Source organism: Ictidomys tridecemlineatus, chromosome 8 (genome assembly GCF_052094955.1).
Source record: "Ictidomys tridecemlineatus isolate mIctTri1 chromosome 8, mIctTri1.hap1, whole genome shotgun sequence".
Classification (NCBI taxonomy): domain Eukaryota; kingdom Metazoa; phylum Chordata; class Mammalia; order Rodentia; family Sciuridae; genus Ictidomys; species Ictidomys tridecemlineatus.
Genome location: NC_135484.1, coordinates 114,331,432 through 114,352,108, shown reverse-complemented (window position 1 = coordinate 114,352,108; position 20,677 = coordinate 114,331,432). Strand labels below are relative to the sequence as shown.

At 37.6% G+C, this 20,677-nt stretch overlaps 1 protein-coding gene and 1 pseudogene across 2 annotated transcripts in view; both read right to left on the bottom strand.

Annotated features, from left to right (window-relative positions):
* Stk38 (serine/threonine kinase 38) overlaps positions 1–20,677 on the bottom strand; it is a 48,584-nt gene that overhangs the window by 2,666 nt on the left and 25,241 nt on the right. For both annotated transcript variants that reach the window (XM_005318757.4, XM_005318758.4), the window contains exons 6-12: positions 18,816–18,939; positions 16,403–16,557; positions 12,206–12,308; positions 11,349–11,410; positions 2,377–2,494; positions 1,221–1,344; positions 934–1,029 (exon numbers count right to left, since the gene is read on the bottom strand). In XM_005318757.4, the coding sequence (XP_005318814.1) occupies positions 934–1,029; positions 1,221–1,344; positions 2,377–2,494; positions 11,349–11,410; positions 12,206–12,308; positions 16,403–16,557; positions 18,816–18,939 (782 nt within the window). The remainder of the gene's footprint in view (positions 1–933; positions 1,030–1,220; positions 1,345–2,376; positions 2,495–11,348; positions 11,411–12,205; positions 12,309–16,402; positions 16,558–18,815; positions 18,940–20,677) is intronic.
* On the bottom strand, positions 4,536–9,845 carry LOC120889021 (ADP-ribosylation factor 1 pseudogene; annotated as a pseudogene).

Sequence of the window (20,677 nt, the reverse complement as noted above, 5' to 3'; positions counted from 1 at the left end):
ACAGGGAAGACTATTCACTGTCAGAAAGCATTTATTTTCTCTGAAAAGCTCATGAATGCTGACCAAATGACTGCATTCAAACAAAATCATTATTTTTATTTTTTGGGTTCTGGGGATTGAACCCAGGGGTGCTTAACCACTGAGCCACATCTGCAGCACTTTTTAAATATCTTAGAGACAGGTTCTCTCTAAGTTGCTTAGGGCCTCACTAAATTGCAGAGTCTGGCTTTGTACTTGTGATCCCCATGCCTGTCATCCCAGCCTCATCTCCCGAGCGGCTGGGATGACAGACATGTGCCACTATAGCCAGCAACAAGATAACTTTAATAATGGTGCCAACCAGTGAGTGGTTAAAAGATATAGCAAAAGAAAGGCAAAATGAAAATCACAAGAATGCAACCAGAACACATGTATTGAATAAAATGACAAGTTCTTCACCTTCTGTTTAGCAAGCTGCAAGTGCTGAGTGAGAAGGTCTGTGGCTATTGCAGGCCGGTGTTCTCAAGGCCACTGGCAGCACCCTGCCCTCCACAGCCTCCCTCTCCTTCCCACTGGCACACACTCCCGCTCTGCTTTTGCCTCTATTTCCTTTCTCCATCTCCCAGGATTAGCCACTAGCCTGTGGGCAGGGACAGTCTTGCTGGTGACCCTTAACACCAGAGAGGTTACATAAGAGCAAAGACAACATATTTCAAAATGGCTCCCTTCACCAAGGGACCCAAAGTTCACTGGGCTTTATAAATAATTCTGGATTCAATATATTCCATAGCACATGGCTGATGAGGCCCAACTCCCCATCTTCACCATGAATAAAAATCCAGAAAAGACTACGTTTCTAAGCAGCTCTCTTCCTTTATATAGCTTGCCAAAGATGATTCTTCCTAATCAATACTAATTATGAACTTTCAAAAATAATCCTGAATATGAGTATACCTGATATGTTCCCAGTCAACACCTTCAAAAAAAGAATTACTTTTGATTTCCTCAACTCCGGGGGCTCCAATTCTATGTTCCCATTCACAGCAGAACCTGGAAAAGAAAGAGGACTTTCAGCACACCTTAAGGAGTTTCTTCAGGCAAAGAAAAACATAAACTCTCCTCTTCTTCTTCTTTTTTTATTTGTTTGTTTTCAAGAGAAGAATGGGGGAAAGCAGGGATCAGACCCAAAGATAATGAAAAAAAGCCTGAGCAGAAGGAGGTGGGGGAATGTTCTCTGATACCTCAAAATTAGATCCTTGGCTTTCTCAGAGATGGGAACTTCTGGAGGAAAAGTCAGAGTTTCTTTCCAGTTCATCACCTTCTTGTATGTCTCCTGAGGGGTCTCAGAACAGAAAGGTGGGTAGCCTGTAATAAAAAAGGAACTTTGGAGCTTTTACATCCCAGAACTTTGAATCTGACTGAAATTATCCTCTTTGACACAGTTGCACATATCGTTGAGGACTACCTGACACCTCTGTATGTCCATTCCTCTATAATAGTCAGGGTTTCCACTTATCCCAGAGACATCTAGACCAATTTTTCATCCTCCCCTCCCCCCCACAAAAGCTTCACGAAGTCTGAAGTGAAGTTATACTTTTGGTACCACTAGGAAGCCAGTAAATAGTTGCTGGGAAAAGAAAAAAGTGGGAATCACCCTGCTGACAGGATGAAATATCACCATTAAAAAATTACCCATTCTAGGAATACACTTGTATGGATACAGTGCCAAAACAGCTGAATAAGAAAAAAGCATGGGCTTTGAAAGTGACCACCACGCCTCTTTTTTTGAGAAGTGCGGGCAAGAAGATAAGCACTCACATACCCTGTGCCCCACTGGCCCTCCTTGATGTAGGGTGCCTTCCCCTGCACAGCCATCCCTCCATGTCCCACAGACAATGCAGCCCGATGACTCCACACCCAGCTATCCACACACTCACTCTCCTATGTTCAATGGCACATGGCCATCCCCACAGATGTGTCCCCTCTATACAGATATATATCCAAAGAAGTAGAGAGGTCAGAGACCTTCCTGCTTCGAAGGCTTTGAGAGAGGAAGGGGACATAGCAAATTCCAAGTGAAGAGTGAGGCAGTGCCCAGTTAGAACTCTGCACACATTAAGTGTTTAATAAATACAGTGCTAGAGATGCTAGATGGAGAGGATGAAAGCACAGAAGAAAAAAATAAATGATCAGCAAAGCAACCACAGGATGACAGGAAGTCTAAGAACATAGTGAAACACATTTGACTGAGAGTTCTCAATCTAAGAAACTTCACTTTGAAAGAAAAACGGGTAGAGGGGGGCACCTAGATCACCCCCAAATAAAACAGAATCTAATATCAAACTAGAAGTGTTTTCTGGATGCACAGAAAATATTCTCTGGAAGCATGCAACTTACCAATGAGCATCTCATACATGATCACCCCAAGTGACCACCAATCACATAGCTTGTTGTACCCAGTCTGCATGAACACCTCAGGAGCAATGTAGTCAGGAGTGCCTACTGTGGAGAAGGCCTGAAATACATACCACACATCAGGGAGGCCAAGCCAGGGAAGGGGGTATGCAGAGTTCTGCTCTAGAGACCAAAGGCTACAAAAGCACCAATAGGAGCTGCCCTGAAACTAAATAAGCAGGAGAGTCTAGGAGCTTAAAGCAAGCCTGAGTTGCTAGGGTGCTTCCCATGATGAATAATAAAGCTTTGTTAATGAGGCAAAAGACCCTTCCTAAATATATCCAAAGCCTGTAGTTCACTAGGTCACACGTATCTCTTTCATAACAATTAGTACCATAATTTACTATGATTAAATACAAAGCTCTGTACTTAATATGTGTATTCAGCTATTTAAATCCTGACAAAACCTCTACAAAGAAGGACCTTATTAGTGCAGTGTTGCAGATATGAACATTGAAATTCAAGATAGATTCGCCTAAGGCCTCAAACTTAAAATAGGTTATATGGTAGAGTGCTGTCCAGAAATTACATATCTTGCTCCAATTCCAATTATCCCTCTTTCTATCATACATATTGTTTGATTTGAGAAAACCATAAAGGAAAGCTTTATTATTAAAAGCTAACATTATACACTACAGATCAAAAGTTTATAAATGTCTCCTTACCAAACTTAATCATTTCTAGAAATAATTATTAGAGAAATATTTTCTTTACTTTTTTTTTTGGTGGGGGAGTACTTGGGATTAAACCTAGGAGCACTTTACCACCAAATTATATCCCCTTTTTAATCTTAAGACAGGGTCTCACCAAGTTGTTGATGGTCTCACTAAATTGTGAGACATAATTTGTGGCTGGCCTCAAATTTGTGATTCTCCTGCCTCAGCCTCCTGAGTCTCTGGGATTATAGGCATGCACCACCACACCTGGCTAGAGGAATATTTTCTAGAGTCCAGTATTCTGGTATAATATACCAGGAATGCAAAATACTAGGAGGAAGTACAGTCAAAGTCTTCTGAAGTGCTTAGCATGTGAGAGTCTACTGTGAGTAAGGCTCTAGTCCAAGTGCTTTAAATACTATATAAGCTTTAAAATAAAAAAAATAACAGCTGTGTTGTCTTTTTAAAATATTTATTATGATGGGGCTGGGGTTATGGCTCAGTGGTAGAGCGCTCACCTAGCACGTGCGAGGCTCTGGGTTCGATTCTCAGCACCACTTATAAATAAATAAAATAAAGTTATTGTGTCCAACTACAACTACAAAAACTAAATATTTTTTAAAATTTTATTATGAAATATTACAAACATACAGAAAAAAAGCAGACAATGCAATACACATCCCATAGTAGAGGTTAATAATCTACTCTATTTGTTGCAGTCATTTGTCTTTTTTAAATAAATGGAACTACAGAAACAATTAAAGCTCTGCCTTAAAAACCCAACTCTCTCTCCTCAATGAGGCAGAAACTACCCAGAAGTTTCTGTGCTGTACTTGTGTGAATGTGCTCATAAATTACACATGATTTCTTGTATAAACATTCAATAAGTGGTTTCATACTAAGTACTGAGTTATTCTTCAGTATTACAACTTGCCTTTTTTACTCAACATTATGGTTTTGAGACCTATTCATGTAGTTCTAGTTCATTCTTTTCTCTGGGTATTATTTTCTGTTACAGAAATAAATCAAAATTGTTTTTATCCATTCTTCTATACATGGACACCTACATTGTTTCTAATGTTTCACTTTGACAACACCTGAGTAAACATTCTCTCAATATCTCCTTGAGCACTGTGCAAGAATTTCTCTCTATCATATACTAGAGATTGTATATTATAGTAGTTTTGCTGGGTCTTGGGTTACAAACATTTCAACTTAAAGAGCTAACTGCCAACTGTCCTCGAAAGTGGTTATTCCTATTGAAACTTAGGCAAGGGGATAAGTTGGTGCTATGCACCTTACCAACACTTGGCTTGGTCAAATTGTTAAAATGTTACCAATTTAATGAATATGAAATAAGACGTTTTAATTTGTATTTCCCTTATTTCTAGTAAGGCTGAGCACAGATTTATATGATAATTAACTATCTTATGGTCATTTTGTGAATTTCCTTTCATATATTTTGCCCATTAGTTTTTTTAGTAGTTCTTTTTATTTTATTTTAGAGAGAGAGAGAAATGTTTTTAATATTTATTTTTTAGTTTTCGGCGGACACAACATCTTTGTTTGTATGTGGTGCTGAGGATCGAACCTGGGCCGCACGCATGCCAGGCGAGTGCGCTACCACTTGAGCCACATCCCCAGCCCATTAGTAGTTCTTTTTCTTATTGATTCACAGGAATTTTTATGAATTCAGGACACTAATCCTTAATATAATCTCCTACTATGAATCTTATTGCTTTTATAATGGTTTTATAAATGAAGTAATATTTGCTACATACAAAAAATAAACATTATGTCATATCCATACATATGGTACATACATGTGTAATTATTGAATTATGAGGCATAACAATGTAATGAACACCCATGAGTTCAACTAATAAACCAATGCCAGTATCATTAAAGCCAAACCTACACGGCACCCCATACCATCCTGTATCACCTCCTACCTACCTCTATTAATGTTTATCCTTCCTCTGCTTTTCAAAAGAAACTGAATTTTGTTACGTCTATAAATGAGATCTTCTTTAGTTTTGGTTTTGAGCTTTATAAAAATGGTATCATTGTATATGAAGGCTTCTGCTATTTGATTTCTCCTCCTGATGTTGTTTGTTTCTTTCTTTCTCTCTCTGTTTTGATGCTAGGGATTGAACTCTGGGGCACACAACCTCAGCCATTTTTACATTTTATTTTAAGACAGGGTCTTGAAAAATTGCCCAAGCTGGTCTTGAACTTGCCATCTTCCTACCTCAGTCTCCTAAGCAGCTGAGATTACAGGTATGCACCGCCTGCCTAACTCAATGTTGTTTTTAAAATTGATCCATGCTATCACAGGTAACAGTAGTTCAGTTATTTTCACTGCTATAAAATATTCTGTTCCAGATGTAACCATTTCCCTGGATTATTTTCAGTGTTTTGCTGTTAGAGAAAAAGCAATAAACATTCTTCTGTATGTCTCCTGGTGTACACATGCATTATCTCCAGGGCATGTGACAGTGGTAGAAGTGCAGGACTTCTGTACATCTGGCTTATCTTTTCATTTGTGTCTTTTGATATACAGAGATTTGTTTTCCTTTAAAAATAATAAAACGAATCCCTCCTCAGTTCTGACAGTGAGTTGATTCTCTTTTTACAATAAAAAAGCTGAGTAATATTGCATAGGAGTATCAGAAACTGCCTCAGTGGAAACAGAAACTATTTACATTAAATAAAAACCTGGCTGCAGGCTGCGTCTGCACATGTACAGCACGGTGCGATGCACACTGACCAACCCATGGAGACAGCTTCTGGCACTCAGGACCACAGAGTCGCACGTTTGCCACATGAGAGGAAAGCGAGGGCAGAGAGGAGAAAGTGAGGGGGTGGGGGGGTTCGGGTTCACTTCTGGTTCCGGAGCTGATTGGACAGCCAGTCCAGTCCTTCATAGAGCCCGTCCCCGCTGGTGGCACAGGTGGCCTGAATGTACCAATTCCTGTGACGTAGCGAGTGCAGCCCCAGCTTGTCTGTGATTTTGGCTGCATTCATGGCATTTGGGAGGTCCTGCTTGTTGGCAAACACCAGGAGGACAGCGTCCCACAGCTCGTCCTCAGCCAGCATCCTCATGAGCTCCTCGCAGGCCTCATTCACACGCTCTCTGTCATTGCTGTCCACCACAAAGATCAAGCCTTGGCTGTTCTGGAAGTAGTGGCGCCATAGTGGCCGGATCTTGTCTTGGCCACCCACGTCCCACACAGTGAAGCTGATATTCTTGTACTCAACGGTTTCCACATTAAAACCTATGGTGGGAATAGTGGTCACAATTTCACCCAGCTTCAGTTTGTAGAGAATCGTCGTCTTCCCTGCAGCATCCAGGCCCACCATGAGGATGCGCATTTCTTTTTTTGCCAAAAAGGCCCTTGAAGAGGTTTGCAAAGATATTCCCCATCCTTGTGGGTGGTTGGAAGCGACACTGGCCAGAGACCTCAGCAACGGCTGCTCCGAGCCAGGCGTTGGTTTCGCTCCCACCTGGTTTTAGCTTTAAAGTCTGAAACATGGATTGTGTCCTCCCCCAAAATCAAAGTATTTTCATTCCAATTATAAAAGTAAGAAACTATAGATACTCTTTAAATACTAGATTTATTCTAGCAAAGATGAATGTAAGTAAATCTTATTTGATCAAAGATCATAAAACCAGAGGTCTATTGCCACAAGAAAAGAATTCCTTTAAGATACGAAGGTGTTAAAAACAACTCTTAGAATTATAAAATATAGCCGACTGATAGCTCAAACCTGTGACAGGAAGAGTGATTCTGTCCCTCTGGGAGCAGAGCCCTGCCATGGGGACTCTCTCATTTTCCTATACTTACTTCCTGCACTGTATGCATCAGATGGAGCCTTTCCAATCTGAGGACTACACCCATCCCAAATCTTTGTCTGTTTTCCATGTGGGGGTACCCTCCAACTCCAACCTCTTCAATCTGTACCCTTTTTCATTTGTTGTCTGAGTATTTATAATGTCAATGAGAGTGGTCATCTAGAACAGCACTATTGCTGCTTAACAGTCATTTCAATCACACCATGTGTCCTAAACCTTATGACTTTCATTTCAGAGTTTTAGAAGTAACAAGGCAACTTCATTTCCTAATCACTCCTATAAACTTCACACTAAAAAAAACTGACCAGGATTAAATATCTACATATGCATCATCTCTTACCTTGGTGGTTTAATAACTTCAAACTGATTCATACCTGTTACCTAATCAGTTACTGAGGCCTAAGGTTACTCAGGACCATGTCACAATTTAAAACATTACAGTAAGCAGCCAAGGAAGGAAGCTGAAACCTCTACTATCTATCTCTCTATCTCTCTATCTATTTGGTATTGGGGGTTGAATCCCGGAATGGTTTAACACTAAGCTACATCCCCATGTCCTTTTAACTTTTTTTTTTTTTTTAAGAGAGAGAGTGAGAGAGGGGAGAGAGAGAGAATTTTTAATATTTATTTTTTAGTTCTCGGTGGACACAACATCTTTGTTGGTATGTGGTGCTGAGGATTGAACCCAGGCCGCACGCATGCCAGGCGAGCGCGCTACCGCTTGACCCACATCCCCAGCCCCCCTTTTAACTTTTTATTTTGAGACAGGAGCTCACCAATTTACTCAGGGCCTCTCTAAATTGCTAAGGCTGGCCTCCAATTTGTGATCCTCCTGCCTCAGGCTCCTGAGTTGCTGGGATTACAAGCATGTGCCCACCATGCCCAGCACAAGCCTCTACTTTGTGATTCCCAATGGAGTAAAAAGCAATAGTCTTGGGGAAACAATTACACACATTAGGCTCAACCTGGAGGCAGTTTGTTTATTTAGGGAGCAGGGATTGAACCCTGGGGCCCTTAACAATTGAGCTATATCCTTAGCCTTTTTAATGTTACCTAATGTTTACTAATCAGTTATTTTTTGAGATAAAATCTTGCTAAGTAGCTGAAGCTGGCTTTGAACTTGTGATCCTCCTGTTTTACCCTCCTAAGCTGCAGGGATTACAGGCGTGCACCACCACACCAGGCAAATTTATATTAAGCATTAGTTAATATCAACCTTCAGCTTGGTAATAGCTGAATAGGATCGTTTAGAAATGTCATTAATTAACATCTGGAAGACTGGGAGACTGGGAGAAGGCTTTATTTTAAATTATGCAAAGGGGTAATATGAGGATTACCTTAACTTATACTTTCTCATTTCTATTGTGAATAGAGTACAAATTTAAAGTTTATTCAGACTTTCGAAAATCTTTTTTTTTAAATTTTTTTTGTAGTTGTAGATGAACAGAATGCCTTTATTTTATTTGTTTACTTTTATGTGGTGCTGAGAATCGAACCCAGTGCCTCACACAGGCTAGGCAAGCACTCTCCCACTGAGCTGCAGTCCCAGCCCCTCAAAACTCTTTTTAAAGTGAAATTTAACTCCAAATATGGAAACTATGAAATCTCTTTCTTATAGAATTTTAAGTGGTCACTAGTGAATCTGATATGACCATTTGGTATCTGTCAAGGAGCATAAAGCTTGTCTGGAATATAAGTACAGTTTAAGGCACTTCAACTTAATCACTCCCAATATAAATGTAAGCAGAGTAAACAAAGGTTAAATCCTAACCTGAAAGGACTGGGGGTAAAGCTCAGTGGTAAAGTAGTTGCCTAACAGGCTTGAAGCCCCATGTTAGATATTCAGCAGTAACTAGAAAGAAAAAAAAAAATCACAAAGGATTCCTTACTTTTTGTTAGTTTCTAAAATATAAATATCAGTCCTCCAAAAAGGCAAAGCTATCATTTCAGATCATCTTTTCAGTGGAAGATCGCAACATTAACTACCTAGCAGATTCACCCAGGGTTATATATCACAGACCAAATGAGTCAGCATTTCTGTGGGTAGGACAACAAAGACATCAATAGGTTTTGAAGCTTCCCAAGTGACTCCTATGAACAGCCAATGTTAAGAATCACTGTTTTGAAGGTCTGAGTGGCGCACACTATATATAATCCTAGCAATTTAGGAAGTTGAGACAGAAGGATCAAAAGTCCAAGGCCAGCCAGTCTCAGTATCTTAGCAAGACCCTCAGCAACTCAGAGACCCTGTCTCAAAAAAAAAAAAAAAAAAAAAGAGCTGGGGGAGCTGGGGATATAGTTCAGTAGGTAGAGTGCTTGCCTCGCATACACAGGCCCTGGGTTCAATCTCCAGCACAGCACCCCCCTGTTCCCTTCCCAAAAAAATGCTGGGGATATAGCTCAGTAGTAAAGAGCCCTTGGTTCAATTCCCAGTACCAGTGGTGTGGGTGAGAGATGGTCACTGCTTTATATAGACATAATGGAAGCATTTGACCAATCTATTCCTGATACTCCCTAAACCTGAACAAACTATGGAAACAGGTTTCTACTACAGATAGAATTTAGAAGTTTAGAGTATCACAGTTTCTAAGGAAAGGAGACAGTGTTGCAACTAATTGTACTAAAGTATTCCCAGGTTAATGTTAGATAAAAGACATCAAAGATTCATTTCAAGTTGGGTGGTAAAATATGCCTGTAATTCCAGCTCCTCAGGAAGCTGAGGCAGGAGGATCTTTGTTCAAGATCCTCTGTAACTTAGTGAGAGACCCTGTCTCAAAATTTAAAATTTAAAGGGCTAGCAGGGGATGGTGGCAAATGCCTATAATTTCAGCAACTCAACGAGACTAAGGCAGAAGGATTGCAAATTCCAGGCCAGCCTCAGCAAGACTCTATTTCAAACAAAATCATAAAAAAGGGCTAAGGATGTACCTTAGTGGTAAAGTGCCTCAAGATTTGATTCCCAGCAAAAAAAAAAAAAAGAAGAAGAAGAAAAGAAAGGATTAATTTAAGTTACTCCATCTTCAAAAGAGTAACAAAATCATCATAGTCTAAAGCCCACTGATAAGCTTCAAAAAATCAAAATAAATGCAAGCCCTTCCTCTGATTCTTTCTTAATCCCCCAGGCTTCCATTTTCACAAGTGACTGACATCTACTTACTAGGTGACCTACTAAGTGAGTTAATAAAGGTATTACAGAGAAATCTAAGTCAGCATTTTACTAAGTCTGGCTGAAACACAAAGTATTTGGCAAACCTGCTAAATTACTATTATATATGCGGACAAGCAGAAGTTCTACCATTTATTAGATAAAATACACATATGATCATTATCCCAAAGTACAACACATATGTTGTACTTCAAACATGAACCAATTAATTAGCTATTGTTAATAATAAATTTGGGGCTGGGGTTGTGGCTCAGTGGTAGAGCACTTGCCTAGCATGCGTAAGGCACTGGGTTCAATCCCAGGACCACATAAAAACAAAACTAAATAAACAAAATAAAGGTACTGTGTCCATCTACAACTAAAAATAAATGAAATAAAATAATAATAATAAATTTTGCCTAGATAACATTTCACTAGTGAAATTAAACTATGTAAATAATTTCCAACTATTAATGTAAATGGAATAAGGTTATACTATCAAGGTAAATGCAATAAGGTTACCTATTTTTAAGCTTGTGGGGCATAATTTTACATGTGTATATACTCAAACATAAAATAATAAAAATTTCTCTTCTAGTTCTCTCCAATTTTGATTACCAAGTACTTTTTTTCCAACACAAAGTAAGAAAACATGAGGCCTATAAATTGAGGAGTCTTAACTTGCCTAAGTGAATTAAAATTTTAACAAGTTGAGAACCAATGCCTAAAAATTCAAGGTAGATATATGCACTTAACTTTCATTGCGAAATCTCCAGCTTAAATATAACCCCCTTCCCAGGGAAAAGTGGGATAGGAAGGAAAAGTATTGTCAACCACCTAAAAAGTCAGAATGAGGTGACCCACTGAAAATGTCACAATCGGGCTGGGGATGTGGCTCAAGCGGTAGCATGCTCACCTGGCATGCATGCGGCCCGAGTTCAATCCTCAACACCACATACAAAACAAAATGTTATGTCCGCCAATAACTAAAAAATAAATATTAAAATTCTCTCTCTCTCCTTCTCTCACTCTGTCTTTAAAAAAAAAAAGAAAATATCACAATCAAAACAACCCAATATTATCTGCTCTCCTTCAAGATTCCTTTTGGTGCTACCAATATAATCATAGCACTCTATAAGGTAATCATAAAAGCAAGGGATATTCTACAAATATTTATCATGTGAAAATCCATGTGTATATTTTTTAAACTTATTCACACTTGGTCTGTAGCATTTCAAAAGCCATAGCTATTACTTACTAGCTGACGTCTGTTTCTTTTCCAGGTTTCTGCTTTCCTTTTGGAATTCATGTTCTGGAAAGCTACAAATAGAAAACCAGTTCTAATCAAAGTTTATAAAAAAATGGTTACTATTGGAGTATATACTCTGGTTCAAGTCATATGAGACCCTAAGTTTTGTTTTTTTCTACCTTTATATAACAACTTCAGATGACACATTTCCCACTAGGTCTGTAAGCCCAAATCAGAGGTTCTCAAGCATTACTAACTCAAAGAATCACATAACAAAAGCTCTAAACAGCACTTATAGGTGGATCATCTAGTCAGAGAGAACACACTAGGTCTTACTCCGAATTACAGGGAACTTAGCCTCAGAAACAAAGGTCCTGAAGTAGACTTAAAACATTCACTGTTTCTCAAAATTATCATCAAATTCCCAAGAGGAGCAATTGTTATATATGCAAGAATTTCTATGTTTAGGATACATTATTTGACATAAGCTTTTCTAGGATGAATTATAATTTAACTATGTAATCTTCAGTGACTTGATAGCAATCAAATGTTCAAGAAGTAGTTCTCATTAAGGTAACTTTTTTTCCCCTGCCATGACAGAAAGAAGACCTTAGAATAAATCCAGTCTGGAGCTATTCCCAGGACCTTTTCCTTTACTACCTTTGCTTGCCTGCTCCAAATTCATCCCCAGAACTTGCCCAGTAGAGCTCAAAGAAAACTCTTTTCAACATCTGTCTTAACGTACCTGTTAGCATCATCTTGCCTCACTAGAAAATGCTCTCCTATCTTTCCTGATGAATCTGGTTGCCAGGGAAAACAGCAATTCCATAAGGAACAAAAACACCAATATCATTGTTAACACTTACTGAAATCGCTGGGGAGGCTATGGTTCAGATTCCTATAAAATTCTGTCCTATGAGCTTTTTTCAGTCCTGTGCAAAGGCCAAAGTCCGAAAGTTTCACATGGCCCTATGGAGAGAAGAAAAAAAGTGATGGGGATGAACAATTCTTAATTATAGAATAGAACATTATCTTCTGCACCTTCTAGTATTTATTACATCTCTATGGCTAAAGTATACTGCTTTTTTTCCCCTTTTCTATTACAAAGAAAATTCTGTAATAACACTAAAAAGAGCACCTTGAATTCTACTATATAAATAAAAAAGTCTTTATTTTTTCATATTATCTTTGGTTTTGTCCAAATAAATATAGGTTTTTTAAACAGTTGAACCCTCCATAGCATCTGGAAACATTTTTACTACTTCTTTAATGAACACAGTGGCTATTACTAATGTCTAACGTCAATTGGCACAGTGCCTAATTATTACCTAACCATCCTAATACTTAACCATCCCAATTCTTAGCTCTCAGGTAATATGGATTTTAAGTACCCTATGATGGAGAGTTCTGTATCCCCAGCCCTAACCATACACAACACAGAGCACAACCTTAACAAAACAGTTGTTAAATGAGTAAATAAACAAATATTTGTTCATATAGCTTTTTCTCCTCTTGAATTATTTCACTGGGACAAATTTTAAGAAGTAAATTACTTAAAAGATAAAGGGAATAAATATTATTGCACAGTTCTTAATAAATGTTGCCATACCATATTTTTTTTAAAGAGAGAGAGAGAGATAATTTTTTAGTATTCATTTATTTAATTTTTTTTTTAGTTTTCAGTGGACACAACATCTTTATTTTTATGTGGTGCTGAGGATAGAACCCAGCACCCCGCGCATGCCAGGTGAGCATGCTACTGCTTGAGCCATATCCCCAGCCAATATTTTTTTTTAAATAATTTTTTTTAATTGTAGATGGACACAATACCTTTATTTTATTTATTTATTTTTATGTGGTGCTGAGGTTCGAACCCAGTGCCTCACACATGCTGGGCAAGCACTCTACCACTGAGCCACAACCCTAGCCCAGCCATACCATATTCTAATCAGAAGCCTCTGACTTCTGATAATGCTTATCAAGGAAACTCACACTCCTATGAGTGAAACACCATGATCAGTGCTTTAATTGTGTTGTCTCATTTATAATTCTCACTGACTCAGTCATTATTACATAGCTTGCTTGTACAACAGCAAAACCAAAACCAAAAATTAGCTGGTGCTCTTTCCTGCCAGACCAGGATTACCTCTCCCAACATCCCTTATCTCATCTGAAAAATGGGATAATGATATCTTTCTGGCAGAAATGAGAAGTGATGTACATAAGGCTCAAAACACAACACCTGGCACACCATCAGCCCTAAGGAAAAAGCAGGTATTCCTGAGGTGGTGAATTTCTCTTCCCCCTTTACTGGGGAGTGAACTCAGAGCCTTATACGTTCTACTCAAGCACTCCACCACTGATGTATATCCCCAGTCCTTTTTATTTTTTATTTTCAAACAGGGTCTCATTAAATCGCCCAGGCTGGCCTTGAACTTGCAATCTTCTTGCCTTAGCCTCCTTTGTAGCTGGGATTACAGACATGCACCATCAGGCAACCTTTTAAAATTTTAAATAAATAAATGGGGAAGTGAAACCAAACACAGGAAAAAAAAATGCTCAGGTCCCTACTCAAGGTCACAAAATCAGAAATGGTATGGCCAAGGTTTGAGCCCCAATGACTTTATTGTCTGTGGTTTTTCCATGATACCACCTTCTTTAAGGACATTCTCAGGCTTTAACATAAAAATTTCTCAGAGGACAAAGCCACAGGAGCCCTGCTCAGATAGATCAGGTTTTATTGTTTTATTTTAAAAGGAATTCCGTGTGTATGTGTATGTGCGCACGTGCGTGTATGTGTGTGTGTGTGTGTGTGTGTGTGTGTGTATAAAAAAATGAACTGCCAAACAAGGACAGCTTTGAGCTTGCTAACTTGGTATTTCTTTTTACAGATCTGCAAATAACTTGTTCTACAAGCCAAGAACACAGTTTAATATGCAGTTCTCTAAATTACATGTTTTGCCTGGACACCTCTAAGAAAGAAGATGTCTAACAAAAAGATCAGTACATGGAGCAAATGCTATTCAAGCCCAGACTTTTAGAAAATGCTATAGCTATTGTGGGCACACAGCAGAAACTCAGGACTTCTGCATTTTCACTCCTATAATCAATGTAGCTGAACACATAAATGAACTTGCTTATGAGAACATTTTATGACAAGTCTGAGCTAGCATAATAGGGGGCAAATCAATACCTTCCAGAATCCCCCACTTCTCTTCAGCTAAATGAAGTCCCCAAGTTCTTGGCCTTCAACATGTTTGCTGGACATGACTATGGACTAAGCATTAATGTGCCTGCAGTATAGGACCAGGACATGTGAACTCAAAACCACAAGAGGTATGCCAGTACTTTATTAAAAATTTATCTTAGGAAGAAAAAAATATATATATATATATCTTGGGGGGCTGGGGCTATGGCTCAGTGTAGAGTGCTTGCCTACCATCTGTGAGGCACTGGGTTCAATTCTCAGTACCACATATAAATAAATGAATAAAATAAAGGTCCATCAACATATATGTAGATGTTAACGGACTTTTATTTTATTCATTTATTCACATATACATATATGCATGTATGTATCTGGGGTTGGGGTTATAGCTCAGTGGTAGTACACTTGCCTAGCATGTGGGTTCAATTCTCAGCACCACATATAAATAAATAAAATAAAGGTCCATTGACAACTAAAAAAATATTTTAAATTATATACATATTTGTATATGGATATCTCAACTTAATGACATAGGAAAATATCTCCATAGCATTAATATTTTAAAAGCAGAATTCTAAGCTATTTACATGGATGCTAACTTTATATAAGTTACTAACACAAAGAGAAAGATATCAAAGCTATTAAAACAGTGGTAACCTTTCAGTGGCGAGATTATACATTATTTTTCTTCTTTATATTATTCAAATTTTCATTTATATGATTATTTTCATAATGAGAAAAAAACTACTAACCAGAAGAAATTATTTGACAAGTCTCTTGATCTCTTAAAACAGAAAAACAAAGGGTTTCAAAGAAAGATAGAAATCTTCAGGACTTTCAAAGGCAAAAAAAAATATAAAAAGACAGCAAGGAAGAAAAATACACTAGGCATAAAATTTACTTTCATACTTAGAAGAAAAATTCAGTTAAGATAAAAATTCTGCATAACATAAAACAACATTCTAAAATTTTAGAGCTAAAGAGACTTTAGAGCTTCTCTAGATCAGTATTTTCACTATCTAGATGAAAACAGTGAGGTCTAGATAATAAGAGATTTGCTAAGGTTGGGGTTGTAGCTCAGTGGTAGAGAACTTGCCTACTATGTGTGAAGCACTGGGTTTGATCCTCAACATCACATAAAAATAGAATAAAGGTATTATGTCCATCCACAACAACAAAAAAATTATATATATATATATATATATATATATATATATGCAGAAAAACAGAGAGACAGAGAGAGAGAATACATTTTTAAAAAGAGAGATTTGCAAAACTTATCCAAAATTCAGTTAGCAGTATAGAGAGTCTCTTCTAATTTACTGTGAGTTTAGAAACTAAGCAACTATGCTTATTTGCATATTTATATTTATCTCAAAATAAATATAAACAGGCCAGTACAACAGAAGCTGAGCAGGGGATATAATTAAAAACCTGTACTTGTGCCAGGTTTTTTGTTGTTGCCTTACTTCCTGGTTCTTGGCCTGGTTCCTCATTAACTGATGAAGTTGCCCAACACAGAGGTTTGGATAGGTAGTGTATTATCAGTATAGTTAATTATATGCTAAGAGAAAATTACTATCTTTGACTTTATTGCAAACTAACCCTCTAAATTAATTTTATTCTTGAGCATTTTCAAGGATGTCTTTTAAGAGGAATGTTCAATCAAACTGCAGAATCATGAGCCTTTCAGAGAGTAGAAGTAACAGCAAACAGCTATCAAAAAAAAAAAAAAAAAAGAAGAAGAAAAACATACAAGGTCAATCACATGGCCCCTATGTCACAGGTGGTTCAGGTGTTATGGCAAAGGCTGCTCAGAGCAGCACACACTGCCTGCTGATACCCCAACACATACCTTGCTGTCCAAGAGAAGGTTGTCTGGTTTGATGTCTCTATGGATGAATCCAAGTTGGTGAATAGAGTCTATGGCTAATACTGTTTCTGCTATATAAAACTGAGTTTCCTCTTCAGTCAGAGTGTCTTTTTTCATCAACAAAGTCATCATGTCCCCTGGAGGTGGAAAAATACAAAGCCACCACCACACATCCACACACAGACACAGACACACAGACACACACACACAAGCAACACATAAGTAAGTATTGGTTTTCAAATATGTATTCTCTATCTGCCAACATAAGGCACATAAACAGAACCCTGCTGTGCACCAGAGAATGACCCACACTGCCAATATGGCTGTGCAGGGAAGACAAGTAATAGCTGATAATACTTAAAGGGAAATAAATAAATAAATCACAGCCACAGAAAGCAAAACATTTTCATAATTAAGCTATGGGATACTGACCACTTTGCTGTGATTTGCATTTTGCTTTTGAGAGGAAAGAAAATTTCTCCTAAACTTAACATTTTTTTAAAAAAAGCATATTTGCTTAGGATAATTATTTGGACTAAAGGGAAAACTACTTTGCTTTTATTTTGCACAAATACCTGAAAACCTCTCTGCCTCTAGAAGCAAATGGCACTTCACATAGGTTGTGCTGCTATTGGTAGAGAAACTGAAATGTCAAACAAAAATGTAAATATCTGGGAAGGCTAAAAACAAGCTTTCCATCTTCTATTCACAAAACACTGGAAGATAAACCAATAAAAAGGCAGGACTTCTACAGCCAAGCATCAGTCAACAAAAGCTGAAAATGTTGTAGACTGGAATGCATAATAACTGCCTCACAGAAGTGCACACTGCACACTTCTTGAGATCAGTGTTTTTTTTTTTTTCCTAGTGTCTTGTTATACAGGTACAACAAATGTATACCTATATCCTTTCCATCACTTTTAAAACAATATCAATTTTAGCAACCTCTTTAGTTTTCTGCAAAGTCAATATTTAGTTATTTCTGCTTAATACAAGCAACATAAAATAGCAGAAAAAAGATTCAGATCCTAAAACTCAACAGTTAGACAAAAGCAAAGAAAATATGCATAAGTAGTTTAAAGATAAAAGAATAAGAAAGATTCAGTTTAAACCTCATATAAAGCCATGTAATGTTAGAAAACAAGGAAAAGAGAAAGAGCCTTTGTTTCAATACAGCATCATGCTGCTTTTTAAATTTCATTTCATTCATAATTTTATTCTTTGTATTCTTGGGAGAAAAGTAGACATTTTTCACTCAGGCAAAAATTACATCTTCTTTTTGGTCCAAGACTTGAAAAATGCATTCCTAATTACTCCTGGCAACATTCAATCAGGAGGCACACCAAAGACCAGGGAAGTGCATGCAGACCAACATTAAGTGGCCTCCACTTGTGGCACAGGACAGCAGCCAACAGCTTCACACAGCACCTGTGTGAGCCTGCCCAGGTGACCAGAGAGCTCAATCTAGATGATCTAAGGCTTTGTAGGCCAGCTCCACCAAGTGCAAAGGACAGGGACCAGGAGGCATGAGAAGCTACAGAAGATGGTGCAGATAAGGTCTGAGGAGACACACATCAAGGAGCTGGTGACCAAGCTGGATTGTAGTTCTATTTAAATACTACCATGTAAATATTAAAAAGTTTCTCCTCATTCTGCCAGACAGACTCTTTTCTAATCTTGATCAGTTGTTAATAAAAAGTATCAGTAACCCTGTATCTAAACTAAGGGTTGTCACAAGATCATTATCATGCCACAATTGTGTTTGCCTTGCCAAGAACCAAAAAGGAAACAGTTATCTTTTGTTTTTCCTCCACCAGAGTTTGCTTAGAATTCATCTGCTCACTGAGAAACAGACTGTGTTCCCAAAAATAGATGGTATGTTCTGCTCTGAGTTTACTTTGTGCAGCCTTAGGAGGGGCACATGCAGAGATATGCAAAACTGGAAATCTCCAAAGTGAGAAATTAATTCTAGCTACTAATATAGACAATGAGAAAGTTACTCCTTATTAATAAGTAATAGAAAATGAAATTTAAAAAGTTGAAGCAAAGAATATTATAGCTTCAATTTTGTCACTTGAATACCTTACACATGATTCCCATTGATAGGAGGAAAGAAAGCAGAGCTGCCTAATTTATTCCTACACATATTCAAAAGAAAAGGGAAAAGAAAGAACTGTCCATCTGAAATCATGAGAATGAATAAAAAGGTTACTAAGATTATAGAAAGGCACCCCAGCACAAGACAGGCTATTGACCTCCTTTATAGACCTAAAAGAAGATACAGAAAGAACTTTGTGAGCACAATTAAAAGTAGAAAGGAGGGTTAATTGTTGATGTGAGAAAGAGAAACCACAGAACAAAAAGGAAAAATGACCTTTCATCGTTAAGTAATTACCTCCAGGCAGGAACTCCATGATTAGGTAGAGGTTTAGCTTATCCTGAAAACTATAGAACATTTTCACAACCCACAAACTGTCTGCCTCCACTAGAATGTCACGCTCCGCACGAATGTGGCCAACCTGGAGGTATACGCATTTGATTAATGACAAGCCTTGCTCTGCTTTATTAGACTGCATATTTGCTTAAAACAATTTAAATACTGTTTTGAGTATTTAATTGTGATGATGTAAAAGATCTATTTACGCAAACCTACTAACTCAAAATTGACATTTGATTTGAAAATATTTGGTGATGAAAACTTGAGTGATGAAAGTCTTTAAAAAAAAAAGGCAAAATGAATGGCTACAATACAAATGGCGACTTTAACATGCTATAAATTAAACCTCTGATTAGTTAAAATTACCACTCTTTCGCACATATTTTTGTTTTCTTTTTTAATTTTTTTTTTTAGTTGTAGATGGACACACAATGTCTTTATTTAATTTTATGTGGTGCTGAGGATCCAACCCAGTGCCTCCCACATGTAATTCAAGTGCTTTACCACTGAGCTACAGCCCCAGTCCCCATATTTTTGTTCTAATAATCCCTTATGATAAAAATAAGTCCCTAAAGTGAGACTCTCCAAACAAGTCCTCCCTCAGGTCTGAAATGATATCTAAAATGACAGTGACAATTCAAGAATTGTCTTGAATACCTTACACATGATACCACAGCATTTAGTTTACCGTGGTGCAAAGAATATGTGCTCAGTTAATTCTTACTACATTAAAACATGAGAACATCTGCTGGGCATGGTGGCACACACCTGTAATCCCAGTTTCTCTGGAGGTTAAGACAGGAAGAAGGCAAGTTTGAGGTTAGCCTTGGACACTTAGTGAGACCCTGTCTCAAAATAAAAAAATTAAAAGGGCTGGGTAAAAAATAAAAGCTCAGTGGTAGGGTGCCCCTGCATTTAATTCCCAGTACTGAAAGAAAAAAAAGAGAGAGGGACCAACTAAGAAAAGTTATGAATTAAAATTAATGACATTTCTAGTTTTCTTTTACTAAAATATCTAGCTGAGAGCAGGGTGCAAAAAGTTAGAGAGAATTGCTAGAATTATTTTGCTAAAATAATGTTTTATAATATGAAACTTGTCATATTGACTTTAAATATATAATAGCAAAACATTGCTACCTATTATGAAATCCCATCCTTCCTTTTTTTTTTTTTTTTTGGTTGTGCAAGATCTTGCTATGTTGTGGAGGCTGCGGGCCTCAAGTGTGAAATTTTTCTGCCTTAGCCTCCTCTCCTTTAAAATGTCACAAGATCCAAAGTTGGGTTTTATCGAGTCTAAAAGTTTTATTTGTATACAATCCAGATCTTTATAGAGATTTGTGTCTTAATCTATGCTATAAGTCTCTCTCTCTCTCTCTCTTTTTTTTGGTAATAGGAATTGAACTCAGGGATGCTTAACCACTGAGCCACATCCTCAGCCCTTTCTATTTTCTATTTTTTGAGACAGGGTCTTGCTAAGTTGCTGAAGCTGGTTCTGAACTTGCCATCCTCCTATCTCGGCTTCCTGAGCTTCTGCACCTAGCTTGTTACTAGTCTTGAGTTTTTATGTTCCAAAGTAAAAGATGCACCAAGATTCATAAACTGACACTTTCGTTGGCAAATCAGCCCAATGATTTTGTTTTGATTAATATAGTGCTTTACACACTTGTTTTACTGAGGTGTCTTCAACAAGACCTGGTACTCTTCCATTTGAACACAGCCCAGTCTCTGTCCTATATTACATTTACATTTAACCTGCTTTATTTTTCCAAGCTAATTCTCAGGGCCCTGGAGGCATTTTATTTACATATTTGAGTTTTCAG